Source organism: Lutjanus erythropterus, chromosome 6 (genome assembly GCF_056507025.1).
Source record: "Lutjanus erythropterus isolate fLutEry1 chromosome 6, fLutEry1.hap2, whole genome shotgun sequence".
Lineage (NCBI taxonomy): Eukaryota > Metazoa > Chordata > Actinopteri > Lutjaniformes > Lutjanidae > Lutjanus > Lutjanus erythropterus.
In genome coordinates, this window is record NC_139322.1 from 4,698,375 (window position 1) to 4,720,960 (window position 22,586).

The following is a 22,586-nucleotide window of genomic DNA, read 5'->3' on the forward strand; positions in this document are numbered from 1 at the left end:
TGCACTGTTCAGTGAAGGCTGGGTTCCTTTTATGTTTAACATTCACTTGTTTGAGGCTCTGATTTACATCAGGTGCTAAAAGAATTTTGGATAAAAGAAATACAAATCTTAACCAATGTTTTTCCTTTCTTCACACTATGCTTTTACTTTTGAACATTACTGCAGTTTATTATAAAACAGCAGCAACTTTTCAGACTAGAATTAATTAAGTGTCTGACTGATGTTTGTAGATATATCTATATCGCCATATGCCAGCCGATGAAACTGAAGCACAGAAATGCAAAACAGAGTAGTGACAAGTATAATTTTCAAATGTAAATTTCCCTGTCAAGTACTAAATTAAAATTAAAATTAATTTAGACGCGCTGATACCTTTTTATCTGTCTCAATACAGAACCTGAACATTGCATATCTGCTGATATCAAGCACCAATGCAATACCTGTGCATTAAAAAAAAAATCTCAGTCCACTCTGTAAAGTGTCCATTTTGTTTTCCCCACAACCTCAGAAAAGTTCAGTCCAATTCGGTTCAAAAACCGGCAACTGTTTTTTACTGCAGGTCCTCACAAAAACAAACCACATCAGGAAATAAAAATTGAAATAACAGAGTCTGTGTTTGCAGATCAATCACAGAGATTATGAACAACATACATTAGGGCTGGGACAACACACTTATGATTCTGCAAGTACTGCAATTCAATATTATGATTTTGTTTAACTTCAGACCATGAGAAAAAGTTGAATCACATACTTCTAGAAACTGTCTATCAGACTTTTATGTCAGCAGCATCGTTGCTATACTGCATATAAAAGTAGTAAATAAAATATTTTCTGAAATAAACTACTACATTTACTGAAACTGCTTCTGCTCAGCAAGCTAGTGCCATAAAAACATAATAAATAAGATGTGAGGCAAAAATGAATAGAGCTCCTGAAAACTGCTCATGGCCTTTAAATCAACATTCCCTCACACAGGAGGTTGAACTTGAAAAACGTCCTTTCAAAACTTAAGACCTGACTGCATATAAAAGTGGTAAATAAAATGTATAATAAAATGAATAAAAAAAAACTACACTTTTTGAAGTATAGAGCCACATCCAGCTGTTCCTCCTCATCAAACAGTGAAAAGTGAAATGAAAGAAAATATAAATGTATGTACTCTCCTGGCAGGCAAGGAGTTTTGACCCTCCGCTGACCATGAAATTTGGGGTACAGGATGCTGCTTGGACATAGCAGGGTCCCGTTTTGTGGCTAATAGATTATGTGGTATCGGATCGGTGCAATACCCAAAATCCAATGCCGTATTTTAAGCAGTTTCTGACGCATTTTCTGGTACTGGTGTTCGCAGTCGAACAACCCTACTTCTGAATGTTTATTTTGTTGTTTGTCGTGCAAAGATAATGTTGGCTGATATCATTATCAGATTTTTTTAAGTGCACAAACCGTTATGGACCGGGATTCAACAGCAGCATTTATTTTATACAATGGTCCAACCAAGCAGTGACCCAGTTTTCTGATGAACTACATCAAAACTGGAAACCAAAACAATATACGGCAGTGAGGTGGGATACCCACTGAAATCACGCAGCCAAAAATTTGTTCTATCACAAAACAGGTTTTCAGGTATAAGACCGACAAGACAACAGTCCCCAGTCTTTGTCCACCACTGCCTTAAAAGATTATAAGAGGAATGACACACTCAGTTACTGGGAAAAGATTTCCTCAACACACGTGAGGCGGCACACAGGATGCACAGGTGCCAAACAAGAGCTGACTTAGAATAACAAACACAATGTCAGCATGAGCTGCTGCAACGCACCAAAACAACATTCGGCCGCACACATTTTAATCCATATGTTCAAATGTATCTGGAACGACGTTTTTAATTCCTCAACTTTAACATCCCATCCACCTTTATAGCTACAATATTACCACTGCTTGTAGCTTATAGCTACACTATATCACACAGTCAGAATAATCCGGGTTTACCTTCATGTTGCCGAGTTAATAAGCATGAAAGGAATTTGCTTTTCCCTGCAACCTCATCAATCATATCATGTGAACACATACCATAACTTATACATAAGCATGAAGGCCTCCAAATTTTCTTGAGACGTCCTGTTCCCTGTTATGTCGGTAAAAAAAATCATGGATGAGAGAAGATGTTCGGCTGGAATCACATCAGAGGGTTTTGGGCAAAAATGAGGTATTTCAAATGAATTTGTTAAAGATAAAATTATTAAGTTTTGTAATGCAGTCATACAGTCATTTTTTTTATTTTTTAGAAGCTTGTAGTGGAGTCTTGCGCCGGGTTGGGTACCCGCAGGTATCCGCCGGGTCACCAGCAAATATAAAATGTTGCGTAATGGGTAACAAATATACATTTATATAAATTCCCGAGTGCAGGCATGGGTAGGAATGATCCAACTACGGATGGGCAGCAGGTGAAAAAGCTACCAAATTATGATTCAACAATATTATCAAAGAACTCTTCCAGACATTTGTGAGACAGACAGGCCATGAGAATTTCAGAATAAAAGCATCTTAAAGATGGCAATATAGATCAACATTTTCACTTTGCTTTGATCATATTGAATTCGACAAAATATACAGTTTACATTTTGACATATTTCCTTCAAAACGACTGAATAATGACTCATTTTTCAAGATAGTTGCGGATGAGTTTTCTAAGGGACTATTCAATTGATGTACCAACTGTTTCAGCTCTAAACCAGACAAAAAATACTTTATATGGCTCCTTTCCCCCCCTTTATGCCAACAATAAACAGTATGTTTTACAGATATCTTGGCACAAATATTGTTTTGTTTGCTTTGCTTGAGCCTCAGAATTGTGATTTTCCACTTTTACAAATGAAGAAACTCATAACAGACCTTCAAAAACATAAAATACTCACTTTCTTTGTTAGTTAGAGGCCATCATTTCAGTTGTACTTTAGACAGACAATCATTTTGGTTAAAGATTATGACACATTTAAAAATGTTTGGATTGTAGCTCCAACATATCTGAAAAACCTGGTGAAGATATTGACTGCAGAGACAAAAAAGTGTTCTGAAAGGGACATTTTGCTCTTATGTCTGTATTTCTACAAGTCTATCACACTGCCTGTCCGTCTGTCTGTGAGTCTGTTTCTGACTGACTTTCATGAATCTCTCATTCATTTCCCTGCAGGCTGTTGGATGCTGCAGGATCATACCTTGAGGGCAAAAAGAAAACGAGAGAAGCTTAAAAAACCTCTCCAGCCTTGTCAGAGTACATGACTTTACCAAGAAAACCATAGTAATGAAACTAAAGACCACAAGGATGAAAAGTTGTCATCTGTGATGGCGTAAAGGAATGGAGAAGTACCTCAGAAAATTCCTTGAAATTGCAGTTTTCAGTAATAAATGCCGAGGAGAAATACCGAAACAGTCTCACAAGTGGTAAATCCAGGTTGGAACAAAAAAATAAAGTTATTTTCTGGGTGAATAAGCCAGGACGTCCTCGAAAACATGATCATCTCTAAACAATTTACACACAATAGTGAGGAAAGACACATAAAAAAAGAGCAGGGTGTCATGCAGCAAACATCTCAGTCCAGATTTGAATTTCACGAGAAGCAAAACTGTGTCTTTAAAAACCTGACAGATTTTTCAAGGTTTTGCTTCTATTAATCTTCTGCAAAAAACAGCAAACTCTTGTGACTCGAATGCCATTTTACAAGACTGCATTTAAACTTCTAAAACTAAAAACACACCTAACTTCAGCCCGACGTCCCTGGGAGCTGCAGCTGCTAATGTTCCCTGGCTCTGGACCAGCCTGCTCTTTTCTTCATTGCAGACGGTTCATGTTTTGTTCAGCAGTGCAAGAAGAAGAAGAAGACTTCTAAATGGTTAAAAAGTCCAAAACAAAACAAAAAACCCCCGAAAAGCAGCTCAACACCTTGAGATTGTTGTTTCAACACTGCACAAACTCCACATCCAGTCAGTCTGTCCTGTTCAGCCAAGGTGTGTCACATCTGCAGCTAATTACCAATCAGGCAACTCCCCCTAATTATGATCAGTGGTGGAAGGGTAACTAAGTGCATTTACTCAAGTACAATTTTGAAGCCTGTTTTACTTAAGTATATCCAATGTCCCACTTTATACTTCTACACCTCAACATTTCAGAGGGAAATGTACTTTTTACTTCACTACATTTATTTAATAGTTTATTTGATTCCCACATGCGCTCACAGGTGTTTTAAGTTATGTTGCTGATTTGGAAAAGGGCAGGCACTTTCAAACAACACTTGGCAGGTGATTGGATCAACACGAGCTAACTTCAACCAACGCCAGAGTTGTCCTTCGCTCTTCTTTCAGTGAAGAAACTGATGCTATCACAGTGTCTATGCTAACCTCTTCAGGCCATTGTTTGTACGAGACGAGTCGTTTCCATGGACGCTTCTCGCGGTCGGCGCGCCTAAAACCACGCCCTTAGCTGGCTGTAATCTTTCCGAGGATGCTGATTGGTTCGCATCACCTCTGGTGTGGACATGAAGAGATAGCTTGGAGCCTGGCAAGATGGATTCCTGCCTGATCATGTGATCTTGTGATTGCTTGATCTCGCAAATCTCGCTGCCTTGCACGGCAAGATCAAACCTGCTCATGTTGAATCTATAAATATATATTAATCTATAAATTTGTGTACATGAACACATATTTTTCTTTTCTCTTCTCAGGCCTCACTGGCATGACTTTCAAATTAATGTATTATCCACTGTCATTCTCAATTGGTGGTCAAGTTAACAATAATAAATATGCAACATTCAGTTACACTTTCAAGATAAAGGTCCTATTTTACGTCGTTGGTACTTCTACATTTGACTCTTTAAGTACATTTTCCTGGTAATCGGGGTGGAAGTAACAAATGACAGTAATTTTACTTGTACTTAAGTATGCATTAGACTATTTAATGTACTTAGTTACTTTTAAAATTCTAATTAAGTACACTTTGAATTAATACCCAGAGAGCCACTAAGGCTCTCTGATTGCAGACGGGCCAGTGAGAACCATGAAAAATGGATGGAAAAAAAAGACAAAACAAAACACTGCAGCAGGCACAGGTTTGGAGAGGAGACCATGAGCACCGAGCAGTGAACAGTGACCAGTGCAGTGAAAGTAATTTAGACCAAAGATTTGGAGAAACAGAAACCACTTTTGATTGAATTCCTGCCGTTGAAAATGCATTAAACATTAAAGTAACTGAAACTGAGTAAGAATACTTTGTACATTGTCTTAAGAATTTTTAAGACATGTAATTGAGTAATATTTTAGTAGTGAAACAGAACTTGTACTCAAAGACAGATTTTCACTACTGCTGGTAATACCCCCCCCCCACTAAAAATAAACTAAGACAGCGCCCATACCAAATAATTATACTATACCTATCTGCACTAGTATATAAAAATTCATTTCTTGTCAATTATAATCCACAAAGAGAAAACAAAATAGTTTTAAAAATCTTTGTTTTCTTCTTCGTCTTTTTTTTTTTTTTTTTTACTGGAGGTGTCTAGAACTCTTTGATTTGCATTTTACACAAAAGAAACTACAGTGTCTAAGAGGAGTCAATTAAAAAGCAGCATTAAGCAGATTTGGAATAAATACGACTGTTTTCAGTTTATTTTGTAATGTTTGCACTAAAGCTGATTTCAGCTACTTTGATGTGAATATTTTCTGGTTCATTTGCTTCTTTTTGACATTAAACCAAATATTTTCGGTTTGTGGACAAAACAAGATATTTGATGAAGTCACTTTGTGCCTTGGGACACAGTGATTGACATTCAGCTCCATTTTCTTACACTTTACAGACACAATAATCAACAGATTAATTGACTGAAAATAATCGTTAGTTGCAGCCTGTAGTTTGAAACGTGAACGCACTAAACTGGTTCAGCATTAGCATGAACAGAACTGGGACAAAGTACAGAGGGATCGTAATCATAAATGTTTACCTACGGTCAATCAAAGATTTCAGCTGTAAAGACAAAAAAAAGAGAACTGAGACAAACTGGATCATCGATAGAACAATATTAAACTCTTTTCTTGTAGATGATTGCAGAGATTCGGTTTATCATGCAAACCTTTGTAGATCACTCATTCAGCGGTGCAGAGCTCAGTGAGAGGGGTTGATGATGTGAAGACAAACAGAGAAAGATAAGAACAAAACCAGACGATAAGGAGGACCCCACGCCTGCGTTCAGGCTTCCAAAACACTTCATCTGCCCTCGTCTGTGTGATGTGAAAGGAAGAAAAAGACGTTTCGGGTCTGAAAAAAGTCACACGCGTCTATAGATGGCAACATACTGTATTTTAAAAGGTAAAAGATCTGACAGGAGGACCTGCTGACATTTTTCCTTTTATCGTTCTTCTTTCAACATGGCTGCCAATCGCTCGTTACCGCGGGGAGCCACCATCTAAAGACACTGAGTGACAGCCCCCGAAATTAAAATGAAAAGTAAGAGCAATAATCACTGAGAGTCACTTCATTTATGAATGAACAGTGAAGCGACCCCTCCTTTTAACACACACACGCGCACACACACACACACACACTCACACACACACACACACACACACACACACACACACACACACACACATTGAACGATTTGAATGATTCAGCATATTGAGCTGCACTGGGTCTGCCAGTTAGCCACTCGGGCTGATTATTAGCTGCGGCCGGTCGGACACGACTAACAGTCGGACCACCTGAGCTGAGTGACCATTTGGAACCGATTCAATTACTTCTCTCTGGGATTGATTGATCTGGTCTGGCACAGACAGCAACCAACTGGATTGTCCTAAAAACCGCCGCGCTGGCCGACCATTGAAGCCCAAGCAGGACTGAAGCTGGTGCTTTATTGGTCTGTCCACCTGTCTGTCCATCTGTCCGTGCTCTGTCTGTCTCTGAAGATATTCCTTCAAAAACCTTTTTGAGGAAGGAAAAAGAGGAATGCCTGAATTTTTTTCTTTCTCTTTTTAAAAACATTATCTAATATGGTGACATACAACAAAAATGTGGTTACCATAGTTTATGAAACGATGAGGATGATGGGAATGAGTCTGAAAAAGAAAAGTGTATTCAGCGTTTTACAGTCATTCCTTTTTAACATAGTTGTGTGACTTTTTGGGCCAGTGCACATGACGTGACACTGAGTGTCGGCAGTCCACTGGCTCATGCAAACGTTAAAAATTAGGTTGGATTAGTCAGAGCCCATCGTTATTGCATTAGGATGTTAAACACCAACGTTTTGGGTTGATGAAACGTCCTGAGCAAAGCAAAAGATTGAGAAAAAATAAGGAAATACAGGCAGAGGGCAGGATTTCTGCAGAAACAACCACCACCACACACATACAGTGACTCATAAGTGACAATTGAAAGGGACTGTGTTCATACATTCTATATTGTTTCATGATCTTCATCAGTGATGCAGTAATATGACAGCAGAGCAAGTGCATCACTGCTACTGTCTTATTTGTTGTTTAATGATTGAGTGTCTGATGAGTTTCCTGTTGCAAGCAAACATTAAATGACAGAGTCTGGATGTAAGTGAAATATTGTTCTACAAACAGTAATAAACAGCCTAACTGAAGCTAATAGTTTATCAAATATCTTGTTTTACTATCTGTTATCCTTTCCGTTGCTGATCAACGATTTGTCAGATTTCTTAGGTTTATGCGACTTACTCGTTTGCATCGATCAACAACAGTACTAGAGTACTTTAACATTTAAAAATACTTAAGTATTCAAAAGTACAAATTCATTCATTCACAGGACTGTTGTATTACACTGCGTGTATGTAACTGACTGACAGCTGAGTGTTTCTGTAATCAGTTGAAAACCTTTAAAATAAAACATCAATGAATCCTCTAGCGGTTTATGACGCTCAACAAAATCAAGGTTACTTTGTGATGAGCTAAACTCACTTCTAAACGACCCCGCATTCTCTCATCTGCTTCAGTTTCAGTCAAACATCCCCTACAATTCCCAGAATGCCTTTCAACAACCGCCAAAGAGATGTGACCTTGCTGCTTTTCAGCTGTGGATTTTAAATGTAGATGGAGAAAAAGATATCAACAGCAGAGCGAGAGTGTCCAGTCGGGAAAAGGTGAGTCGACCTTGATTCAAACCTCAACCTGTCTTCATACTGCAGTGCATTATGGGCTTTGTCATGTCCCTGTGGCTGTGGATACTAGTCTGTACATCTATATTGAAGTGGATTTACCCCACGATTGTTGAACATCGAGGGAAAATGAGAGTTTGACTCCAGAACTTGATGCTTTAGATGACTTAAAAAGCCTCTGCTGAATGAAAAACAGATGTAAAATGGACTGTAACCACCACTCGCTGCTCTGTTTCTCTGTCGGTGTTTACATGGATTATCTTTTAATGACTGACAGGAAGATGCAGGACAAAGACAGAAAAAAAGTCAGCAAAAACAGGGATTTTTCTTTAATCCAGTGATTTGAATTCTTAAAAAACAAGGGCTCAGTGGGAGTTTGCTGAAGGCTTCTCATAGAAACTAATTTAATTTGAGTGTAGGTTTAAATTTTCTGTCAGATTTCATATCAGAAAATGAGCTAAAACTCTTCACAAAGAATATTAAGTAAATTTAGTCAGTGTTCGCCAAAAACAGGCTGAATATTAACTCTTTCCCCACCACTAATGAGACATTGCGGTCCCTGGACCTCCACAGCGGCCAGGACATGGCGAGGCTGCTCACACTTCGCTGCCCCTGAGGCTCACGCCGATCCGGGGCAGAGAGTACTCCAGCCCCCGGGCCTCTCGGACAGGGGACGGGTGAAAACACACGGCTAACGTTAGCACCACTGGTGACAGCGATGTCTCACATGTAATATGAAGTGATTAACAAACAAATAAAAGTTGATATTCTGCTGAAAAATATTTTTTGTCTGAAAAGTGGATTTTTTGATGCTACCACCCAACATTCAAGTGCCTATAAAAAAATGAAGCTAGAACAAAAAAATTTTTTTGTCTCTTTCTTAAACTATATATATTCCATGTTAACATATTCATAGAAATGAATATTCTGTGGGTGTTGAAAAGTCTGTGAATTTTGTCAAAAATCCTAGCACTAACTTGCAACTTTTTACAAAAAATGCTGCCAGGGAAGAAGACAAATTGGGCTGCACTATATGGTAAAAAGAAAAAAAAAAAAGACATATTAAGATTATTTTCACTGAAATTGAGATTAGTGTGAACGATCATTTTTGCATTACAAGCACAATTACTTGCATCTTAATCTTTAATCTGTAGAAGAAGGATTTTAGGCCAGGGCATCTCTGCAGCACTACAGTACTTCATCATAATTCTGTTTTCTCACACATTTTTACTTTTTCAAAAAAGTGCGATTTGGTTCAGGTTCTGTGATTTTGTTATTGCACTTGGCCATATTGTGATTTTGATCTTATTGTGCAGCCCTGATATTATAGAAATATGTTTAGCAAACAGGATAAACTACAGACAGACAGAAACACAAACTGTTGCTCATCATCTCTGAATGAATAATAGTTAAATAGAGATTAAATATGCTGCTACTTCTAACTGTTCATCAGCTTTACTACTAATCTAATATACACTGCAGACAATTAACTTTTGCAAGCCAGGTCTGTAAGGAAATGGATTTCCCAGTTTGATGTGGAAGAAGTTGACTGGCCTTCACAAAAGCCTGGACTCACTTCCATCCAACAGTGTTGGGACAAACCAAAGACGTGATCACCCAACATCAGTGTTGGACCTCACTGATGGAAGCAGATCCGTGCAGCAGGTTGCAAAATCATGTGTTAAGTCTGCAATGTCTCTAATGAAAGAGTGTTATATACGCTTGAGCAGCCCGTTCTCACTCCCGACGCCTCAAATACGACAGCTTGGTTGGTGCCGCTGTGCTTCAAACTGACACAGTAGGTTCCCGTCGTGCGTGCTTTCTCGAGGCGTCCCTCTGGCGTTCTGTTCGGATGTGTCGTCAGAGTCACGTGACACAGTACGAAGAGCAAGAAAGTCTGCATACGGAGGATGCGGGGTGGATGATTATGGCAGTATTTGTATAAAAGTTGTGTAAAACGGCTCAGCTCCACTGTACCATAGTTCTCCTCTAATCATCATTGCAACACTCAGCTGGGAAACAACACACACTGAAGAGCTCTCTTTGGTCTAGAGAAGCTTTTTGTGGGCTTTTACGCCTTTAATTTATAGGGCATCTGAATATATGACAGGAAAGTGGGAGAGAGAGTGGGAGAACAACACACAGTCAAGGATCATAAGCGGGAGTCGAACCCACGGCCGCTGCAGAGGACTCACAGCCTCGCTGCGCATTTACTGCCAGGCCGCCAATTTCACTGCTCACATTTTCCTTTCCGCTTACCTTTATCATCAGGAATAAATCCAAAATACTCCCAGGGCAGAGGCATTTTTCTTTTTTACTAGTTAGGCCTATAACTTTATCCCCCGGAGAGGAGGAGAGGCCACGTTTCTCGGCTTAGCTGCGCTGCCGTGTCCACCAGTACAGAGGCTGACCTCTGGTAGCATTTGCTGTGAACTACAGTACATCACCTCAGTACAGCATCTCTGAATCAGTTTAATGGAAAGAGGACTGTCTGTATTTATGATGGTATGGTCTTAATACCCCGGTATACTGTAATACCTTCATACCTCTCAAGCTTTGGAACTAACATACTTATTTTATCCCAAACCATGATCTTTTCCTAAACCTAATGTAGTAGTTTGTGCCTTTATTTTGAAAGTCTACATGGACGTGTTGTTTTAACAAAATAAGACATTGCTCAGTGCCCTCAAAGACACTTTGAAGTGGTAGGATTTTCTGAGTTTCCATCTATATTCCTGACATCTTATTTAAGTTTAAATCACTTCGTAAAAGTTTGTTGTCATGGTTACAAGAAACTACTGCTGACCGTTGGTACTAGCCAGGATGGCCAAATCAGATACTTTGTACGGCCAACCCAGCCTCATCCCTGTGACTTTCTGTGGAACTTTAACAACATCACGATATGTCAAATCAATTATTCGCATGACCACATGTTTTAAAGGTGCACTATACGACATTCAGCCTCAAGAGATGTCAACAAACAACTACTTGTTATGTAGAAATGTGTCCTCAGAACAAAGAGGAAGTCAAGCATGCGTGAGTCCCCCTGTGCCCTCCCTGCATCCATTTTTGACATGTCATCCACCTGCTCGCCAACTTTCTTGTGTTACAGCTAAACAGTGCCCTAAAATATGCTTTTTGAAAACATCTGAGGCGAGAAGTAGGTGATACGATAATGTGTGTTCAAGTGCCACTTTCCCTCTTTTCCCAACTTTACTGAGTAGATGGAGTGAAAATGTGTTTTGCTGTTGCTCTAGTGCATTTATCTAGTGGCAATGAATGTTGTATACTGTCCCTTTAAGAGCACAGTATGATAGGATTGCACTGGGAAAAAGTGTTAACCGAAAAGATGTGAAAATCGCAACAAGGTATCTAAATGTAAATGTAAATAAAAATGTAAGTTGTAGCCTGTTATTTAATACCAAACACACTCTGCCCAAATGCCAGTTAAGCTAACCTTCTTTCTTTCAGTTGTTCTTCTTTCTGTCCATCATTGTGTGTCGCAGCATCTTTTCCTCACACTGGTTCTGCTGAGCCGCTGCGCTGCAAAATGACTTGAGATATGAGCTGACAAATTCCAGCTTTGAGAATTAAAATGCATTTCACATGGAGACTTCATACTGCAAGATTAGACTTTTATGAACAAATCATGCCCAGATGTGGACTGACTTTTTTTTATTGCTGTTCACATTGATTAGAAGATCAGATCTGAATCACATGAGACGAGAAAAAAAAAAAATCTGAACAGCTGCGGGTGAACCTCCTGAGCCATTTCCAGCCACGTGATAGATAAAATCTCAGCTCATCGCATTAAAATCTGGACTCAAATCGGAGTCACACTCGACACTGTCTGACTCTCCCAGCAACAACTATCACATTAAAACCAACTCATTTTCATTCTCCAGCTCTCAGCATCTTACTGTTGTTCATTAACGCCGTTCATTACCGAGTCTGCATGTAATTATGTGTGTGTGAATCCCCACATGCTCTATTTCTGCATTAGTTGATGCAAAGCCATTCAAGAAAATCTGTTTTTGTGTTCTCCTCTCTGTACAGAGAGGTCAGAGGTGAGCTGCAGCCCTGCAGCGGGTGGTTAAGAGGCTCGCGGACACTTCAGCAGGGGTGGTCAGCGCTTTTACTCACCCCGCTCCGTGAGAAGTGATTTAAATCCTCTCTGAGGGGCAGAAATCATTACGATCACAAGCAGAGCAGTTCTCTTATATGAATCCTGCGCTTGCTGTTTAAAGGGATAGTTCAGATTATCAACAGGCTTGGGGAGTAATGGATTACATGTAAGAGGATTACAAAAAAAGGTTGCAGTTACAGATAAAAGACATATAATCAGATTATGAATATATTTACTAAAAATGGGGATTATTAGTAGGATTACAAGTTTAAAATAAAGACTGTTGTACTACAATGAACAGTGCACACAAAGTTCCTCTGGTGAAAATGTGCTTCACTGGGTGGAAATTTCACAGTTTTTTGTCTTAAAATCAATCAGTCAATCAGTTGCGCACAACAAAGGAAGGAAAAGCTGGACAAACTAATAAACTTAACAATGAACTTAAAATTTTAGAGCTGCAACGATTCATCTCTTGTTAATCGACCATTAAATTAATCTGTTTTTATAATAAACAGATTGTTTTGACTTTATTTTGAGAAAAAAAAGGTCAAATTTCTCAAAATGTGAATATTTTCTGATTTCTTTACCTCTTAACTACACCGATCAACATTTTTTCACCATTTTCTGACCAAACAACTAATCGATTAATGGAGAAAATGATTGACAGTTTAATCCATAATGAAAATAATCATCATAGAAAAGACTTGAAATATAGGTCCAAACAGGGTTGGAACTATTTTTCAGCTGATAAGATTGTGACAGGATTGATTAATTGATTAATAATTTTAAGTCACTTTTAAATAAAACAAAAAAGTAATAATAAATCAAAGTGCTCTGATTTCAGCTTCTAAAATGTGAATATATCTATTTTTCACTACTTTCTGACATTTCATGAACCAAACTACTAATTGATTAATCAACCAATTAATCAATGAATGAATGAAGAAAATCATTAGTTGAAATCCCAAAAACAGTATTGGGTTATGCAAAAGGATAAAACTATTAAAGTTTTTGATAACTGATGATTTGTGCAAAACGGTAGAAAATATTGCAGAGATTTCCCACTTTTCATGTTTATTATCACATCAAACTAAAAATCTTTTGGTTTTAGCCTGAAGATAAAAAGATATTTTAAGACATGACCTTGGAGTCAGATGGACATTTTTCACTTTTTTTCTGGTATTTTATAGACGTTGGAACCCTAGATTAAACATGACAATTATTTGATAACCACTCATAAATACAACAGTTTGCATACACTGACTATGGATAAGTACATAGAACTCCACTTCAAACCATCCAGAGTGTCTCTGAGCAAAGCATCTATCAGTTTCTTGCTCCAGTGACCTTTAACCTTCCTGCTAAATGAGGTTGAAACAGCAAAAACACATCAAGTTCAAAAGGTGCTGACAGCTCCTCCTGTAAATTTCTGTCAGAGGATTAAAATCATGTTCTGTTTTTCCTAAGAGTTGAACTAACGTATAACGCTGAAACACTTTCTACAACAGCTCTCCACATCAACGCGTCAAGAACAAGCAGATAAAAAAGTTTCTTGCTGATCTAGCAGCCCGACTGGCCCTGGAAAATATCATAAAAAAAATAAATGTTTTTCATCAGTGCACAACTTTTCTGTCGGGTTCTGCAGAGTTGAACACAGTTGTTTAACTGTTTTTCTGACTACACTGTCGGCTACATTGCTGACACGTCTCAGTCTCGTTGGTGTTTTGACTGACTTGTTTCAGTCACTGGATTCATCCTATGCAATCTTTAGTCCAGTGTTTCTGTCTTTCTTTTGTTTGTTTGTCAGTTTCCTGCTGAGCCTAAGCGGCTGCTCTCGGAGCGGACTAGACAGGCTGCTCTGGTGTCAGTAAGTCAGGCGTCTGCTCGCCAAAATCCTTCAACATCACAACTGCAGGTGATGTTTTTATTCTATGGTGAATCTTTCCCATGCAAACATCCCTGTTGTAGATGAGCTGCTTGTGTAAAAATGTGTAGACAGATACATATTTTAATAATTTCAGTGGTGGAAGAAATTTTCTGCATTTTCCTGAACCGAAAGCTGAAAATGCTACCAACTGATTAATCAAGTAATCGTTAATAAGACAGCACCTCATTTTCATTTTTTTCTCAACACATGGCTCCACCAGACAAAACAATGCCAAATGAAGTGTAATCACTTTCAATCACTTTCATTAAGTACTGATTTAAAAAATAAATACATTTTTAATCGGTTCAAGGTAGAATCAGTAGGATTTGTCTGAGCTGTTCACAAATGCAACATACCACAACATCCAGAACCGAGCTTTTGGGTTGGTAAATCATCCCGAGCACAGAAAAATAATCAGAAAGAAAAAGAAATACAGGCAGAGAGCAAATCTCTGCAGACACAGACGCCACCAGACACTTCTAATGCGTCATCAGTGATGACTGAAAGAGATTAGGTTTAAATGAGTCTGTATATTAGTTTTAAAGAAAATGTTGCAGATTATATCCTTAAATTCTTAATGGCGATGAATCGATTGATTTATAAGTAACATCCCTACTCAAAGCTTTAACACCGTGACGTAAAAATCCTCAAAATAAAACTCCTGAATTTATAATCCTACTTAAGTATAAGTACAACAGGATTATCAGCTAGTAAAAAGTATTTGTTCTGCAGAAAATTAACCCCTGTAACTGTGTGAAATTATTAATATATTACATTATTAATTTTCAGCAATGCATAAGTACCATTTTAGTAGGTGCATGATATGGGAAAAAATTCATATTCCAAGTATTCTGACAGATATTGCAATTGCGATGTGATTCATGATGATCAGTTTCGCTTCACAGTTTTAATTTTCACTGAAAAGAACTTAAAATCACGAGGATGCAGCACTTCAGTACTTTACTGTAATGCTGTTGCAGCTTCTGTGATTTGAATGACTAGTACTCGAGATCGGTCTTGACCACTTTTTGAAGGTCTCGTGTCAGAATCGACCACGTTATTACTCAATCCTGTCTCGATCTCAGACAAAGAGGACTAAAGATTTTATTTCAAGACCATTCAAGCCCACAATTTTAAGGATATATCTAAATTTCAAAGGCGTCGTCTGATTTATTTAGCGTTTCCCCTCACAATTGTCTCTAAAAAAGAGAAAATATTTATGTTGTGAATTTTTTGCATTCAACATTTTTATTCAGACCTTTTATTTTTATTTTTATTTAGAGTTTACACTTCCTGACGCTCTGCTGTCAGCTTGATGGAGCAAAATAACTGTCTCTCTCTCTCTGTATTTCATGATGTTGCACTTTGTAGTCGATGCTCAGTGTGTTCATTGCGCTGCTGTAATATCGGTAATGACTTGTTCCATTAATTAGCCTGTTCTGAAATTAGCCTCATCAGAGCGCTGGATGTTGTCTTTCTATCCCTCAAAGTCTTGGTCTTGTCTCGGTCTCAGTATACTCTGGACTTCTGCTTATTAAATACAGAACTTGAGTACTCAGTTACTTTTCGACACTTGTAGCTTGTAACGAGGGCTCGACTGATACTAGATCTTTTTTGTGGCTGATGCTGATACCGATATTAGGGAGTAAAGAAAAATCCAATATCTATGTATCGGCTGATATTCTTATATAATAAACAGAATATAGAATATATACATAAACACACTCAAATATACACAGAATAAAACAATTTGCATTATCTTCTGTAAAAAAAAAAAATTTCATGTACGCAAACATTGGACAAAGTATATGTCAGACCAGTAAAGATCAATATATCTCTGATAGGCCATTGTCGGGTCAATAATATTGGTCAATCAAAGTAGCTGTTGAGCTCGATTTGAAAAGTCAAGTACATCTCTTTTCAAAATGACCATGTATTCTATGTACATTTTTCAGAGTTGTGATGAAGACTTTATAAAATAATGCAACATTTAAGCAAATGTATTGATTTTTCTACATCAAGCTTTCTTATTTCGGTCGTTTAATTGCTTTTCTGATATATTTTCTCATGATTGTGATTGACTTAATGTAGAATGTGGTTTCATATCACATCTGTGAAGAACTGACAGCTTAATGATGTGTGAATCTGAAGTATCAAGATTTTAATTGTGCTTTCAATGTTTTTGAAAAAACAATTTCCGGAGACTGTTCAGCCCAACATGTTGTCTCACATCAAGCGAACGTGGCTGTGGAGGAATTTTATCTCAAAGCAAAACCACCAGACATCTAACAGGAATACACAGGGCTCACAGGAGAGGACGCTGGTTTGGCTCCTTTAAAGATTTCATTTTACATTTTATCACTCTCGCTGATGCTCTCATCCAAAACTACACAGTGTGTGGAGGGAAAAAAAAAAAAGAAGATTCAGTTTCAAGATTCACTAACATGACAAGCAGCCAGAGAGAGGAGAGAGAGGAGAGAGAGAGAGAGAGAGAGAGGGAGGCAGCGGGATCTGAGGCACAGAGCTTTGATTATACTCCTGTCAGCATGTCAGGACCATGACAGACGGAGGAACCAGGGACACAAACTGTATGTTAGAGCTCAGGCGACCATCCAGAATCTGTCACAATCAGGACAAGGAGGGCAGATGGACAAAAAGGCTCATGGGAGAGTTATTCATATTTGTACTGTTACTGTTGTGAGTGTTTGGTGAGAGTGAATGCTTGAGGAAAACGATTCTCACTCTTTTCTGGTCGATTTTCTGCACATTTCTGTCACCGGTGCATGAGAAGGAAAGGTATAATATTTCGGGGGACCAGCGCACACACATGCAAATGAACGGGCATGGACGCACGCACACGCAAATACACGTAGCGAGCACGTACACACACGCACACACATCTCCGGAGCAGGATAGTGCTGGGGATGCAATGCTCACATGTGCACCGCGCACATATGAAACACACACCAGCACACACGCGCGCGCACACACACACACACACACCCCTCTTGTTCCCCACAGCACCCCACCAGCGGTCCTACCTCCACACTTGCCCCAGCTGCAGGATGTGAAGCACGGTTTGAAAGACCCACATGCAGACGGTGCAGCACCTCGGGGGGGCCCCGACTCTCCCTGCCGTCGCAGGCGGGGCAGAGGACGTGTAAACCTGGGTAGCATTCGCGGCGTTCCCCGTCGCCGCGCTCCCGCCGCGCTGGTCGCTGTCCTTGGTGCTTAAAGTGCTGTCGCCCGCCGCGGCTGCTCCTCCGCCGCCTGCCGCGCCAGCCGCGCTGCCGCTCGCCGCTCCGTCCCCGCCGCTCAGCTCCGAGTAGTCGTACACGAACCACCTGAAACTCAATACCTGGACGACCGCGGAGGGCACCACCACGAAGACGAGCGTCAAGCCGAACCACCAGTAGTCACCTCTCAGGTAGTAGTCGGCGGCCAGCCACAGGTCGGTCGCGCCGTCGGAGAAGAAGACGAGCAGGGCGCAGAGCACCCAGCAGCAGTCCAGCAGGGTGTAGGGTTTCCCGCCAGCGGCGCTGCAGCGGGGCCGGGTGGCGGGGTTCCCCGGCTCCGAGAGGCTCCTGGGCGTGTTGTCATCTTCCACAGACACCGCTGCTCCATCCGACTTAGCGGCCATGTTGGTTAGGATAGGAGAGAAAGACAGAGAAAGAGGTGGGGATACGGGAGAGAGAGGGAGGGAGGGGGCTGGCAGTGTGCAGGAGAGAGAGAGGGAGAGAGATTACATCATAACTAGCCTCATCATCAGCCAATTAATTGTGAGGCATCATTACTAACAGCGCTTTTAACACCATGACACCAGCCACCGCGGTGTTTTCAGGACAGTCAGCGCGCAGACACAGGGACAATTCTGCAAACAATTACGACCTGCAGGGTTTTTAGTTTTTATTCCTGTCATTAAATCTATCACAGTCACATTACACTGACTCTGCAGCAGCAGCGGCTCTCTGCTGCACATGACAAGTCTGTTGTTAAAGTCGAGATGAAATGAAAAATACCTTTTTAACCCTTTAAGATCACATCTCCACTCATATTATGCACATATGTAACAATATGTACACCCCCAAAAAAACTTAATTGCGTTTTTATTTAAAAATCATGGAAAATCTGTTCATTTTTTCCATTTCTTCCTGCAAAACTAATATGATGCATAAGCCAGAACCAATTTCAAGCCATAATATCATGAAATGCACCAGTCTATGATTTTCCACTTTTAGCGGTGCAGAACTAAGATTCATCAGTTAGTTAGCTAGCAACAGTGTGGTATGTTGTTGTATCATCCAAAATGCTCGCTGCCTCAGACATTTCACCAAAATACAGTGATTACCATGGTTACGGGCCAGCTGGCTATTCATTTTAGGGGAGGCGGTAACTATGACAGCAGGCCCACATGCAGCACCTCTGGGGGGCCCAGAGGCCTTAGAACCCAAGTTAGCATTAGCAGCGTCCACTGTTGCCGCGCATCAACCGCTCTTGTCACTGTCGTTGGTGCTTAAAGCGCTGTGACCTCAAACCTTGTTCTGTTTCACCAAAATACTGTGGTTACCGTGGTTACGGGCCACTGGCTATTACAGCAGAGCCAAGTCAGAGAGTTTCTGCTAACTTAGCTGCTGTTAGGGGCATCTATAATTTTTTTTCCAACCCAGTTTTGATGAAACTGTACCCACTTGCGCGTGTGACAGCCAACGACAACCATGCTTAGCTGCAAGCTTGTTATTCTCTGATTGGCTTAAACAAACAGCTAACCGTGGTGCTGATACACTGGATTGTCAGCTGTCGTCTCACTCATGTAAACACGTTGACCTCTTGTCTTGAGTGTGTTTGTGCGAGGCAGAGCGGACAGGCTGAGTGTTTGCAGGGAGGGCTGCCGCTCCACACACACACACACACACACACACACACACACACACACACACACACACACACACACACACACACACACAGAGCTTGGACAAACGATAGGCATGGCCAAGAATACTTGGTTTTGGCTGCGGTGTAGTGCCAAGATGGCAACCACAAGGTCCACCGAATGGTGGCTCCCCCGAGAGGAGCCACAGCAGCCAGGGTAAATTACATCTCACAACCCGCTGGATGAGCTCCGCCGCTGGCTGTTTGTTTTACAAACCAACCGCAAGAAAAACACAGAGACGACCAGAGCTACATGTAATACAGCCTCTATTCTTGCTCTCTCACGCTGAAGTAACATTTATTAATGTTTGCCATTACTCGACACTCTGAAAAACAGTAAATTCATGAAATTTACTGCCAAAAGTGGCCATTTTCAGCTGCCTTTTATAGCCGCAGACTCTGATTGGCTGTCATATGTTGCATCATGTGGGTGCGGTTTTGTCTAAACTGGGTTGGACAAACGATAGATGCTAACAGGGGGCCTTGCGTTAATGTTCATTCAGTGCTACTGGCTACTTGCTACTCTCTCGCTGCCTGTTTTTACAGGAAAACTCAGTATTAAGATGGTTTTATATGCTGCACAGGCTGAGTATCAATTTTGGACTTGCCGCTGTCAGTGAGGGGACTCATCATTTTTACTATAAATGTTGTAAACCGGTGAGTGTTTTGCATCCTGTCCGCTGTTTTCTCTGATGCTCCTGCAGACAATAAATGCTCAAATGTGCTGTGCATTGACTCAAAAGCATGAGCCTCCTTTAATCGATGAGAGATTGTGAGACAATGCATTCAGCAGTCTTTATAAAAGTAGCTCACAGTGACAGTTTTTGGTTTTATTGGCTAAGAGAAAGGGTTTGCTGAGGCTGACAGATGTATAAATTCACATAAACTCTTCAGTGAAACCACAGTCTGCTGTCTCACTGGAACAGAAAGGTTAAAGGTTAAATCAAACTGTTTTTTTGTTTCTTCATCTTGGTTCTTTCTTGTCTGCATACCCTCAGTAGTATCTAGTAGTAGTAGATATCAAGGGCTAATTTTCTTCCTCCAGAGCAGAGGTCTGCAACCTTTACTCTCTAAAGAGCAATTCTTGGGCAAAAAAAGAAAAGAAAGAAAGAACAAAATCTGTCTGCAACTATTAAATTCTCTATTTTCCGCAGAGAGTTTTCTTTTTTTGGATTTGGCATCCATGGCTAGCCAAGGGAGACTCAAGACTAACCACCAATATTCTGAGGAAAAGGCACTGAGCCATTTTTTTTATTTGGTGTATATGGTACATGTTTTTACTTTGGAGAATGTAAGAATTGCTTTAGGCCTACAGCAATTATAAATGAAAATTACAATGTTAAAAAAAGGAGCCGCCGGTCTCTGACCCCTGATCCAGAGGAAGAAGCCTAAAGCCTCAGCATGTTGATGCTTGTTCAGCATGAAGAGATCAGCTATTACAGGAGAAAAAAAAAGGAAAATTAATGCTGCATTACCTCAGAGAGAAATAGCATCAAGAGACAGCATCAAGTCATTGTCACAAGTAGGCTGAGGTCTCAAGTCTTTGTACTCAAGTCCCAATGCAAGACAGCCAAGTGCAGGGTCAAGTGTCAAGTCAAGATGGACAAAGTACCAAGTCCTAAACAAGTCACGGTAACAGTGAGCTTCCAGCCTCATTTATTTACAAAGTTTCTTAGCTATTACGTTAACATTTAAGTCAGCGGCACTGCTATTACAAAGACAACCTCCTACCACTTAAATAAACTTTTCTAAATATAAAATGCATGCATGCTCCAGCAGATTAGATTAATGTAAAGCCCTTTTTGCAGGACTTTCCAACAAGATCTATACCGCAGATGTCATCTGTATGTTGTTGTTGCTGTTTGTTATGTTTCACTGTGAGGCATGTTGAGTGCATAAAATATGCTATGCAAATAAAACTGAGTTAAGATAACATTAGCTAAGCATTGGCTCGCTAATAATATTTGTTTCAATTAGGGCTGCACGCTGTGCCAAAAAAATCATACTGCAGTTATTTTTACAGATAGTGAGACAGCGATATGATTCACAATTAGTGGGAATAATCATGGGAAGATCTCACATCGTGCCAGACTAGTAATTTTACCTCAGAGAAATCAATATCAGTTTCAATTTACACTATATTTAGACATTTTCGCTGCTTTACTTTGCCGTCAGAGAGCCTTTTTCCAACAGGGAACTGAAGCTGCCGTCTATTTTTCGGCGCCATAATTAGAGCCATTTCTAAATGAAGGCAGGTGTGCTCTGATTAGTGACTGTGGAAGACGCCACACGCCGCAGGGATACAGTCTTCAACCACTGCATTTTTTGGTTATTTTTTGTTTGATGAATTAGCTTTTTTCCATTGAGTTGTTTGGAGAGGAGATGGGGAGATGTTTTGTTGAAGTTTTTGAGCCAAAAGAAGTTTACTGCCCGCATTGCAGCAGCTCACAATACATCCCTTAATAAGTATCGGACCATCCGAAACACGGTGGCTCATCAAACAGTGAGTACTAACCAAAAGACAGCACGCTGATCATGTTTATGCCGACTGTGGACGGGGGAGGTAGCAGTAGCCATCGATACTCCTTTGACCAAACAGAAATTTTACTTCGCAGGACACGAGAGTTGCCTGTCCACTGCCGCCTCAATCCACAACAAGCAACGTTAGTTTAGACCAGAATCAACACATTAAAACACTGAGGTCACACAATAACAAACAAACTGGTTGAGACAGTGGCAGACCAGCAACTCTCATGTCCTGCAGGGAAGAAAATTGCTGATTCTGTCCAAAGAGTCATGTGGAGTTGAAAAGAGCAGAGACGGCGGCAACAGTTCCACATCGGAAAAGTCTGATGGCAAAGTAATGTGGTGAAAATGTTCTAATAGAGCCTACACTCACCCAAAAACGAAATTTCACTCAATAGCTACTCACCCCTGTGCTGATGTGAGGATCCTTACAGTTTACAGACATTTGGATTACACCACATGAGCAGTATGGAGACATTTTGTGGTTTTTTTTTTAATCTTTTTTTACATTTTAAAACTGGTCACCGTTCACTTCAGTTGCACTGGATTTGGCTGCAACGCCGTTTTCTGCTGAAGCTCTGGGAGAGTTTTGTGAACCGGAGATCTTCACCCGTCCTCACATCAGCACTGGGGTGAGTAGATGTTGAGTGAAATTTCATTTTCATTTCAACTATCGCTTTAAACTGATGTTGATTTTTTTAGGTTGTTCTTCATACATTTTCAATACATTTTGCTCCTGACCCTGTACATGGCGCTCTCATGTTGGTACCCCTGAGATGTCAATCAAACGTGATCTGCCACGCCCACACAGTCTTTACAAATTATCCAAACAGCAAAATGTGCTGTTTTTTTTTTTAATCATGTTTACTGGTTACTAATAATTATAAATGTTTATTTTCACCCAGATTTTTGTGAA

General features: G+C 40.1%; 1 protein-coding gene across 1 annotated transcript in view; it reads right to left on the minus strand.

The window, feature by feature from the left end:
• Window positions 1-17,910, minus strand: part of xkr7b (XK, Kell blood group complex subunit-related family, member 7b) — a 94,933-nt gene extending 77,023 nt beyond the window's left edge. Inside the window, exon 1 of the mRNA XM_084720321.1 lies at window positions 17,257-17,910. Coding sequence (XP_084576447.1) covers window positions 17,257-17,855 — 599 coding nt within the window. The 5' untranslated portion in view covers window positions 17,856-17,910. The remainder of the gene's footprint in view (window positions 1-17,256) is intronic.
• Window positions 17,911-22,586: the final 4,676 nt, after the last annotated feature.